Genomic DNA, 11,643 nt, shown 5'->3' with positions numbered 1-11,643 from the left:
CTGAGCTTCCACAACACTGCCATCATGCACAACTAGCTCAGACACAAAAATCCCCAAATACTCAATCTTTCACTGCTAAAAAAAGAGGGGGAGGGATAATTGGAAACAGTGTTTAATTCACTTTATCTTTAAACACTACCTAGTAATAGCCTAAAGTAGCAGAGTGAAGTAACAAAGGGCATGAATTCAGTCATTTTTATGGTACCATAGTATAAAGATATTACAGTTGAAGAACTTGCAGCAAAAAGTGGCATAGGGGGTGTTTGGTTTGATTTTTTAAATTATTTTGGGGGGTTGTGTTGGGATTTTTTGTTTGTTTGTTTTTATTATTTTTTTTTTAATTCTTTGTTTTGTTTTTTTAAACTTTACTGGCTCCCTTTAGTCTTACAATGAGGGGGGTCATATCCCACCTTTCTGAAAGACATTCTACACCAAAGTAAATGAATGCACATATTTAGGTAGTCCCAGACAGGTGAAGCACCAACTCAGCATTGTATTTTTGTTCATATTTTTAACAATTTATTTCACTCGCTGTTTTAAAAATGTCACATAAGAATTTAGACTGTGAAAGAATATCTGTTAAAAGCTGAATCTCTCCCTTGGTTAAACCACAATTAAATAAGTATTTTTTTACCTGAACAGCATTATGCATATTAAGGCAAAGGCAAGTGTTAGACAGCAAGTGGACTTGCTTTACATAGGTATATTTCTTATAAAAAAATGTTCCATGTTGTCAAACTGATTTACAAGCAATACAAAAATACTGCTCATCCACAATTTCAATGCAACTGTTACAAAAGGACTCAGAAAACCTGTGTCAGCATGTGACAGAAGACAGCATGGCTACAATAAAACATACAAATCAGTAGGCAGAACATATATGCTGAATCTGGAACTTGCTGCAACATGGAAAACCACATTTTGCCTTGCCTGTGAACAGTTGAGAAGCAAGGACACAGCACCCATGTTTTCTCAGTATCAGCTTACAAGTACTGCAAAGCAAGCATGATCTTACCCATCTTCCAAGGCAACTTGTCTTTCTGAAGGGCTAATGTATTTTGTATGGATTTAAAAATTGATTTATGGCTGTCATATATAATCCATGTGGTTTCTAAACCTGAAAAAACATTGCTCTTTAGTTCAGTTTTGTTTATATTAACAGCAAAATAAAATATTTTCACTTTTAACCAGACTCACATGCATTGAAGCATGGACAAGGAAAGAACATTTTCAGCATTCTAGGCATCATGACACAATGTTCTGCATAAAACTTTGGGCATCAGAGTTAGAACATCATGTCATCTAGTCCATCCTCCATAAACTTCTTGTAAATTGCCATAAACTTGGCTACAAATGCTTCCAGATGATAAATGGCTTTGCTGCCCAGTTGCAGGCGGTGTTCATAGAAAGCTGCCATCTGTGCAACTTCTCCTTTCAGCTGTCCATCACAGTTATTTAGAAGTTCTGTCAGGAGGCCCTAAAAGGGATGGTACAAAAGTATTTCAAGAACTATGTATTTTTTGTTAAGAGAATAACCTCATTTCTAGTGCACTCAGGAATCCAACAGCAAAGACATTCAAGAATCATCACACCACCTATATGACCAAACCCTAGTCATAGAAGCATGTCTCTTCAGAACTTCCTTTCAAGACAAATTCCTCATGTCAAAATACATCTTAGCTATTGTTCACTTAGATGGGAAAAATCATATACTGGAACTACTTATGCCTTAATAAAGAAAATAAATTAACCTACTCTCCAAATACTAAATCTCTACTCCTTGCAGGCACATGGCCTTTGGGAGAATTTTTACCAAGACAACAAGTGTTTTAAAATCACTTCCCGTCTTGGCAGGATCAAGCATAAAAAGAAACATTAATAAATAAAAAGGTTTATTTCAAATTTAAGTATATCTGCTTATATTTATGTACATATGTATGTGTAGACACACACAAGACACTTTACAATAATACTTCAGTTGTTACAAAAACAAAAAAAGCATGACTTTCGATCCAAGGCAGCAATAAAATAATTGCAAATCCATCCCTATTGAAATGGTCATGATTAAGCCAGAAACATGTCTAGAACATTTCAAGTTTATGAAGAGGGAGTGGCTAGACAACATCCACCTTTGGCCTGACAACCATCCCCAAACAGCAGTGCAGGATCCACTACCAAATCTGTCAGAAAGCAGAAATCAGTTCACATGAAATTTATCTGTAACTATGTCTGATGGCAAAGTCCATCTAGGTTAAGTTGCAAACACGAACTTTAATCTTTGTTCTCCTCTAGCTGTCTTCAGCATCCTTTCATCTTGGGGAAAAAAAAAACCCATGCACATCCCATTTGCTTTTTTTCTCCCAAGGTATCTTCTGTCTTTGAAGAGACCTCCTGGTCTAGTATTCTTCAGAAAACCTCACCACTAGGAGAACTGTCATAACAACAAATATTTTCCAAAAGTAAGCAAACCATATCAAAACTAGCCTGTTAAATATGTCTATGCTTCAATACAGAAATTGGTCTGAAAAGTCTTCAGGGGGACAAAGCATTCCCTCCTTTACTTTTCCTCAGCTTTGACAAGGCTGTTCTGTGATCAGAGAACAAGTTTTACTAAACCATTCAACACAATTGGGAACAAGAAAGCCTGCAAAGACACTTATATTTTCTGAACTAGAGAACAGAATTTTCCTGCCTCCCAAATCTTCACAACTCAAAATCCATCATTTAACTAAACAGACCAGTATATTGGCTGAGGATCATGAGAAGTGAGGCTACATAACAATGTTTGCAGGAACAAGGTTTTTAATTACTCTTTCAGAGCAATAACCTGGATTATTTTGGTTACTCCTGTGGAAAGAAGAACAAGAGAAAAGTACCTCTTTGTCACTCATGTCTAGCTGGAAAGGACACATCTTTCCAACAATATTTGGATAACTGGTGATGTTTAGGTGTGGTTTCTTTTAATCTCAATTTGACATTGCTATAGTGTTCATATTTTTCAGATATTAAGAACCAGATAGCTGAATTACCTTCATTATAATCTCAGGAGGAATGCAGTGTGTCAGTAGTTCATAAAGTCGTCCACGGACTTCTAAGAGCCTGTTGCGAAGACACCACAGAATATCAGAAATATGTCCCTAAAGCATCCTAAAGTGTTTTCACTATTTGTGAAATATGCTGCAGGAAACATTCAGCCCAAGGAAGGTTGTTTGGTTTGGGTTTTTTTCTGTTTTTGGTTTTGTGAGTTACTTTAAAACCCAAAAGCACTGCACAAGCCAGTTTAAACTGAAATCCTACCTACCACCTTTTATTCAAAACAGCAAGATAAGTTACATACACACTTGTTATCTAGAAACTAAAAGGCTATTAGAATTTGTCTCAGGCTTGTCTCCTTTTAACTCTTCTTCCAATCCAAATTATTCATGCTTAAGATTAGTGAGAAAACACCACAAAACTGATTAGAGACACAAGATTCATTTATGCTGTTTTGCTGATTTCACTGTTTAGAAGGGGGGGTAAGATGATTGGGTGGCAGAAAGAAACAGGTACCAGTTCTTAACAGAAACAGGTACCATGCTGCAGCCCAAGCTCTGGAAGTCATTCCCAGGACTCTGATCCAGAACTGGGGGGCCAGCACCATCCAGTGTGCTGACTTCCCTCAGGGTAAAACACACTCAGGAGGGCAGCCAGAGCTGGGGAGTCAACAGGGAGACAGGAGCCTTGGTGGATATAAAGGAATTGGGAATCTGGGAATTTTGACATCTGGAGGTCAGAAGCACAAGCCCTTCGATTAAATACAAGAATTTAAGTGACACCTCATATAATACATAGAACAGTCTAAAAGGATCAGGCTGCTATGTAAACACCTTTCTCCTACCCCCAAAAAACAAAAAGACTAACAGCACAACATGCAACTAAATTTATCCTCACTTTGTTTACAAAGCTTCAACAGAGAGAACCAACAACTCTTCCTGTTCCCAAAGCTCACTGAGCCTGTGGTAATTTTAAAGCTCTTTTTTTTTCTAGCTGCAAATTACTAGCTCCAATAGAAATGCCAGAAAATTACATATAACCAAAGATGACATTTTTAAATCTAGTATTTTCTTAGGTTTGAGAGTACACTAAAAACATAATTTATAGCTGCATGCAAGTGTAATCTTCTACCTTTGTGGTGTCTGTTGACCAACAATGGCATTTGCAGTTTCTCTCAAATAAACTTCCCAGTCCATTTCAGGAATGTCTTGATCAGCAGTAAAAGGATACCTACATAGTAATAATAATAATAATAACAAGAACAACAATATTTTTTTTAAATAAAATCAAAGTAAACCACCACCTATATGAACAAGGCCTCAGAAGTTCATTTATGTGTTTGAGAGTGTTATTTACTTTAAGTATTAGCAATGACTTACTGTTGTACTCTGCAGGATTCACACATAAGAAGTGCTTTCCGAAGATTCCTGCCAGATTTCTCTGCAATCCTTTGAGCCAGTTCCTGAGGAAGAGTGAGTCCTTCTTTCTTACACACGCTGGATAAGACATGGCAAATCTAGCCAGGAAACAAAGAGCAGGAAGTGTAGCACTTAGCAAGCAGTTTAGAATCCACAGATTCTCCCATATGAAACATTTCTGAATCACAGATGCTTGACAGGTCACCCACCACAAAGAAAAACTAGGTCACTTTGTGAAGTCCACAGCAAGAACTTAGCTAGTAAAAAGTTTTAAATAACTTATTTTTGCTTCTGTTTCAACATACATCTTCAATGCTGGGAGCAGGCACTCGTACAGCCAGGCATCTGCTTTGAATAGGTCCTATAATTTTTGACATGGAGTTGCAGCACAGGATCAGCCTGCAGGTTGCCATGTACTTCTCCATTGTTCTTCGCAAAGCGTGCTGAGCATCTTTAGTCAGTTTGTCAACTTCTGTTAACAGCACCACTGAAAAAGGATTAAAAATTGTGGGAGTTATTATCAATACAAAATCTTTCTGAAAAAATGAGTACTCCGACATTCAAGCAATAATACCAAAATAAATAATACAAGCAGAGAAAAAATCCTAAGGCAGGAAAATAAGAAAAAACAACCTGTGTGCCTTTTTGACTATATAATCTTCTGCTACCTCACCTCATATATTGATGCCCTGGAATGTCAATTTCTTCAGAGCAGAGCCTGCAACACTTCAGTGCCAAGAAATAATACAGGTAAGCATAGAAACTTTGATAATTATTACAGTAACTTTTTATAAGAGCTTTTAAATAGGCAGTGCAGAAGAATTTATGGCATAAAGACAGATGGAAAAGCAAAAATTTATTAAGACTCCCCTCAACACATTTTATATTTAAGAGCCTAACAAAGGAGTAGTACAAAGCTGCCTTGTTATTGTAGCTGCAATGCCTTTCCATGGCCTTTTAAAGAAAAACGTATTTCAAAAAATGCTTTGGAACATAGAATCATAGAATTTTCAGGGTTGGAAGGGACCTTTAAGATCATCTAGTTCCAACCCTCCCCCCCCGGGACACCTCCCACTAGATCAGGTTGCTCAGAGCCCTGTCCAGCTTGGTCTTAAAACCAAGAGACACCTAATACACAGCAACCTGTCTGACCAGCAGGTTCCTCTATAGGCAACTCATAGATGGTTCATTTCAGTACACTGAATGGTCCAGTGACAACTGTGTGGAGGAACAAGCCAGCCCATGACTACTCTGGTTATAGACACAGCCTAAGGACATCAGCCAGCTTAAATGACACATCACTGCATGATACAACTGCAGCTGTAACAATATGTACACCAATAACTGGTAGAGCTAATCACTGGCAACACAGGTGAAATTAGGTACTTCCTGAGAACAGTGAGGAAAATCAGTCAAAGTACTAAATCCATTGCCATCTGCAACTACTTTCTGCTCTACTCTGTTAATATTTCCCCTCTCTTTCCATCCCATTATAAAGTTCTGATTTTGCATTCTCTTTAGTCATGTGGAAGAGCATCTTTCTTTAAAAATGGAAAGAAATACTTCTTCCTTCTCCTACGTTTAATTTAGGAAAGGTTTGTGTGTGCCCTCATATAATATACAGGTACAAACAAAACAGCCAGCTGAAATCCCCCCCCCCAAAAAAAACGAAGCCAAACCAACCACACAAAAACCCCAACACTTTAAAAAGTACTTTGACTGTTTTTAACAGTTTTAACTCACCTTTAAAATCACGTTGAGTACTTGTCTCAAGCTGCTGGGATTGTGCTACTGTCTTCAAGAGTTCCTGAATTACTACACGGTCGTTGTTTCCTGCATCACTGTACCAGGAGTTTGAATAAAACTTGTTTTAAAACAGCATTGTGCTGCATATAAAATAGAACTCCCTAAGCAGCTCTGTGGTCAACAGACTAAACAAGAATGCCAAAAGAATTCAGAAGCTGTTGAAGTTAGAATTAGCTCAACACATATACCAACACTAAAAGCAACCCAAAGCTTACACAGACACAGCTGGATTAGTAACACTGTATTGGGAAGTAGTGAAACCATTGTCAAATGTTTTATTAACTCTTTAAGAGAGAATTTATTTTTACGGTATGAGAAATCTGAACTTTTGTTTCTTGTGATTTGGGCAAAGAGATAATGTGAACGTTTTTACCCATTGTGGAAAGAAAAATAAAGTCTAACCACACAACATGACTCAAAGGAATAATGTAATGCAGAGGTTTCCTTTTTCCCCTGAGAGTCAGATGGCATGCTATGAATAATCTATATGCTCAATATAAAATTGAATGGCAGACAAATTAAAGAGTAATTAGTAAGACAGGTAACTGTGATACTACTTCAGTACAGATGGCTAAAGTGTTTCCTCTTAGAAGGCAGAAAAACATGGAGAAATACTGGATTTCCTTCCTGCCTCTTAGAGCAGCAATGTACAGCTTTCTCAGACCCCAGGTTGGCAGCTCAGCCTGACTCAGATTTGACAGCCACTGGGAACTGACTTGCAAGCTGGATTACTGGAGAAAAGAAAAAGAGGGGAAAAGCCTCAAACTCTTTAACAATCCCAGATTACTGCCTTCACAGAAGCAGCAGTATCTGCAGTATTTCACTGGCACACAAATGAAGGCATTTGTGTGTCCTGTTCCATTCACAGCTCAACCAGACCTCCCCCATTCTTGCCAAGGAGAAAGCAGCAGAATGCACAGAAGCAGAATATTAGCTCAACAGTTCACCATCTGCTGTGTAGGCTACACTGACTTTGACTGCAGAGACCTGTCCTTCAGCAAGGGAGCAGACCTCTGATTATAGCACAATAACACAAAGCAGAACAAAACAAGCTGGTTCTACTTAGAAGCTAGGACAGCTTTTGAAAATGAAAAATTATTAAATTAGTTTCCTAATATTTAAAAGTATTCTCTGCAGTAACAGAGAACCCAAGGTTACAATTTCATGATGAAAGTTATCCTTTAAATTATGTAACCACAGCAAACATTCCAGGAAAACAATGAACAAAAGCAGAGTCACCACACTAAAGTTTACTTTTTGTTGTTCCTTAATTCTTTCACTACCTACTTACTCAGCAGAACCCAATTTGAAGTATCTACCCAAGTGAGCCAAATGACCAGCAGACAATGCTTTGGAATTCAGACAATAACCTCCTTTGGGGAAAAAAAAAACCAAAAAACAAAACCAAACCAACCAACCAACCAAAAACCCAAAAAACAAACAAACAAACAAACAAACAACACAACCAACCAACCAAAAAATTTCCTTTCCCTGCTATTTATGTTCCATGTTACTCAGGATGCACAACATGATTTGACAGTATTATAATTCAGACTGTACCACAGCACAGGCAAGTTCATTGTCAGAAAAGCTGTATTAGAACACCAGCAATACACAAAATCCTCTCCCTGCTCCCATTGGCAGTCCAAACCCATAAACCATAAACTGATTTGCCACTTGCAAAATGACCAGCAGCTTATATTTGAAGTGAGACATTTTTACTGTACACTTACCTTGGATTAACTTCAAGGTGGTAATTACTTGCAATGGTGCTAATTTCAATTTTTTTTTTAGAAGGTGCCTATGTAGGAAGTAAGCAGATTAAATTTCAGGAATATTATTCTAAAAAAATGTGATGCACAAGTTTATCCCACAGCTTACAACTGACTGGATTGCAGACATACTCAGTCTCAGAGATTAAAGAACTAATGAGGCACTAAACCTGACACGAGGCTTAAGTCTCTCCTAGCTCCCCAGCCTCACCCCCAAAGGATAAAAAAAGAGATCATCCAGCCTGTTAAATAACAGTAATGATTATTATGGCAACAGTTGCCACATATTACTGCATACTCCAGTGACTGAGTTTCATACCAAGAAATCTTATTGTTGGAATCAGCTGTCTCTCCAAAGAAAAGTTTTGGAAAAAAAAAATCTGTGGACCAGTCTGAAGAGGCTGTTCATTTGTCTTGGAAAAGGATTTCAAGTCCACACTTGGTTTAAAGAACACACTAGTATTTCTATCACTTCTAAATTTGAGTCTGAACAGTTAAACATATCCTGTGCTTCTATCTTCCAATCCAATTATTATATCTGTTCCATTATTGAGAATTTAAAAGCAAGCATTAAATAACCTATTTATCAAAGACTTACAACCCCTTGCTGGTTAAATTTACCAGAACAAGGATTCTAGATGGATAATATCACCTTTGAAAAATAATCCATCAAATGCTTAAGATGAAGACAAATAGAATTTAGATATTTTTTTCCCCCTAATGCTGAAATTGTCACTATAGGAATAAGAAAACAAGTAAAAACCTGCAGATCTGAGAAAACCAGTGTTAATCATTAAAAAAAGGTTACTTTTACAGAAACAAGAAATTCTATACACCTAACTGAGAGATAGTCTTTTACAATATATACTATTGTCCAAACCCCACCTGTGGAGAAGAAAACTGAGAAACTCCAAAACAATCAAAAAAACAATGAAAGAAAACAACAAAAAAATCCTCACATCATCCACCCCAGAAAGACCTCAGAAACACTACCAGACAAATCATTTGTTCAAGTAGCCAAAGTATTCTCATTAATGTCATGAAACAGCTTGAAGATACTGCCAGAAAAAATAATACATTTTAAACACAAATAAATATAAAAATCCCAAAACAGAAATAAGCAGTATATAAATACCCCAAACACTTTGCAGGAGATGGAATATTTATCAATTTTTTTACCGTTATACTCTGATGTTCAATCCTCAGTTTTTCCACTCCTGCACCATATAATTCCCTTAACAAACACATTATTCTTGTCTTTTTTCCAGCTCCTGATGGTCCATACACCAACAGATGAGGGAAGTCACCACACTGAACCTGCACGCAAAGCAAGATGAGGAGTCAGCTGTAGCAGTATTTTCTTTTCAAGTGAGTGGTCATCTTTCCACTCTCACCCAAGTTTGCCTGTAATTACTTTTCCAGCTCAGTCACAACACAGCACCTAGAGTTACAACTGCTGAATTCCTTTTCTGCAGCAGTATTTCCTCTAGAACATCACATTTCTTATTAAGATCATATGCAATGCATTCAACACCTCACCTCTCAAACTCAACTCCAAACACCTCACCTCTCAAAAAAAGCCAACCCCAAACAAAAAGCCCACAACCAAAACATTCCAACATTTAAATATGTTCCAGAATTTCTAGTGTGACAGCTACAATAACTAGACAATAAAAATAATTAAAACAGAGCTTAAAGCACATATATGTATGTGTATAAACATACATATAAGAAATTACTTTGATTTTTCATTTGCAAGCCTTGAATCTGGACAGACATGCAACAGATTGCCTGTATTTAAATGAAGTTAGGAGTTTGTTTTCTTGAAAAACTCAAAAGCATGGCCTAGAATATACGTGACCAGACCCCATAGTCAGAATTAGCATTAGTTTGACACAACAGTGACAGAGAAGCACACCAAAGTGAGCTGGGCGGGTGACGAGAAGTCAGCACACCTGGCAGACGACGCGGTCCTTTCAACATTTAAGCACTTACACAGCCCCGAGTTTTATTCCCTGCTGCTCGCCTTAAAACTTCACCTCACGTGAAGGAAACACGACAAGCCCTAGTCTCAGAGATACTGATCATTCCCAGCCAAAACCCGCGGGAAGCACAGACGATCCCGAGGAAGTGGGAATGGGAGAAAGATTCCCATCTCCTCTCATCCTTTTCCTCAAAGCGGGGCCCGACGCCCGCACAACGCTTCCCCACCGGCAGCGCCCGGCAGGGCTGCTCCTCCCTAGGCGAGGGAGCGCACCAAGGGGAAGCTCCCAACTCCCGCCCTGCAGGCCCTCGGGAGCACTTTACGGGCCGAGGAATCCCTGAGGATCCCCGCTGCGAGAAGCGCGGCGGGCTGGCCTCAGGCGGCCGCAAAGCCTACAGGCCGCAGCGTGCAGAGGCCACCGGGGAGCCCGCCCGGCGGTCCCGGGTGCCGCTCACCAGGTTGCGGAGCTGCGCGGCCTGCGGGCGGTGATAGTCGAGCTTGCTGAGGGAACCGGGCCGGTACTTGTCCACCCACAGGCTCATGGCGGTTGAAAAGCGCGCCCGTGCTGGGGCGGCAGACTCACAGCAGCGGGAAGTGCGGGCGGTACGGCGGCCGCCGAGGGACAAGATCCAGCGGCGGCCGCAGAGGGAGCGGAAGCGAGCTACTGCCCCGCCTCCACAGCTCCCACAGTGAAGCCCCAAAGGGTCGCGAAGGTGTTTGGGTGCCCGCTCGGCCACCCGCCAGCCTTGGAATTGTTCTTTTTTCCCAAAGGACGGGTTTTCCCTCGCTCCCGGGGTAGTAATAGCCACCGCATCTCTTTGCTATACTGTATAATCGGGCGTGGCGCTGGGGCTGCACCCGGCAGGGGCAGGGAACAGCTAGCTCACCACCCCTGCTACCTACCGCATATATCTTGCTGTTTGTGTCAGTTTCGTTATTTTCAGTCAATTCGTTTTTTTGTTTTTTTGTTTTTTTGTTTTTATAAATCACAGACCCTTTAGGCGACTGGTGATGGTGACGGCGGCAAGGGCGGTGCTGGCAATGGCGCAGCAGAGGCGCTGCCTGAGCGCCCGCGGCTGAGGCCTCGGGGGAGGGAGGGGGCTCTGAGGTGAGTGAGCTCCCGCAGGGATGGCCCAGAGCCCCGGCAGCGGTTCTGTTAGGTGAAGGTGTTGGGCTCAGAGGTGAGTGAGCTCCCGCAGGGATGGCCCAGAGCCCCGGCAGCGGTTCTGTTAGGTGAAGGTGCTGGGCTCTGAGGTGAGTGAGCTCCCGCAGGGATGGCCCAGTGCCCCAGGAGCTGTCTGGCTGAGGTGAGCTGTGGGGGAAAAAAGGGGCTGGCAGGAAAGGCCCTGCCCTCCCCCCTGTCTGTGACCTGGTTCATTAGTGTGCAGTTGACCTCTTGACCCCTACAGATGACCAGGGAAAAAAAGGGCAGTTTTCGGGGTGGCATATGGTTCTTTGTCTTGGTGTCATCCCAGCCTGGTAGCCTCATTACAAATCAATCAGTGGGTTGGCCATAAGCTACATATGACACCACCAATTTGCAAACTCCATATATGTGGCTTCATGTATATACAGAATATGTGTATATGGAATTATGTACAGCGCATGTCTATAATAAAAGTTCTTGTTT

General features: G+C 40.4%; 1 protein-coding gene across 2 annotated transcripts; it reads right to left on the bottom strand.

Moving 5' to 3' along the window:
* Positions 1 to 491: 491 nt before the first annotated feature.
* Positions 492 to 10,644, bottom strand: RFC3 (replication factor C subunit 3). 2 transcript variants are annotated; one of them, XM_071737308.1, is made up of 9 exons: positions 10,469 to 10,644; positions 9,209 to 9,346; positions 7,991 to 8,058; positions 6,195 to 6,292; positions 4,757 to 4,938; positions 4,413 to 4,549; positions 4,165 to 4,263; positions 3,030 to 3,099; positions 492 to 1,477 (listed from the first exon to the last, which is right to left on the bottom strand). In XM_071737308.1, exons 1-9 carry the CDS (start codon positions 10,553 to 10,555, stop codon positions 1,286 to 1,288), a joined length of 1,071 nt encoding a protein of 356 aa, XP_071593409.1. In that variant the 5' UTR covers positions 10,556 to 10,644; the 3' UTR covers positions 492 to 1,285. The 2 variants fall into 2 exon arrangements, with proteins under 2 accessions (XP_071593409.1, XP_071593415.1); XM_071737314.1 differs by lacking the exon at positions 10,469 to 10,644 and adding an exon at positions 10,074 to 10,144 and having other exon boundaries at positions 1,050 to 1,477.
* Between the last annotated feature and the right edge of the window lie 999 nt (positions 10,645 to 11,643).

This window comes from Heliangelus exortis, chromosome 1, assembly GCF_036169615.1.
Source record: "Heliangelus exortis chromosome 1, bHelExo1.hap1, whole genome shotgun sequence".
Classification (NCBI taxonomy): domain Eukaryota; kingdom Metazoa; phylum Chordata; class Aves; order Apodiformes; family Trochilidae; genus Heliangelus; species Heliangelus exortis.
This window is presented reverse-complemented; position numbering and strand designations above follow the sequence as displayed.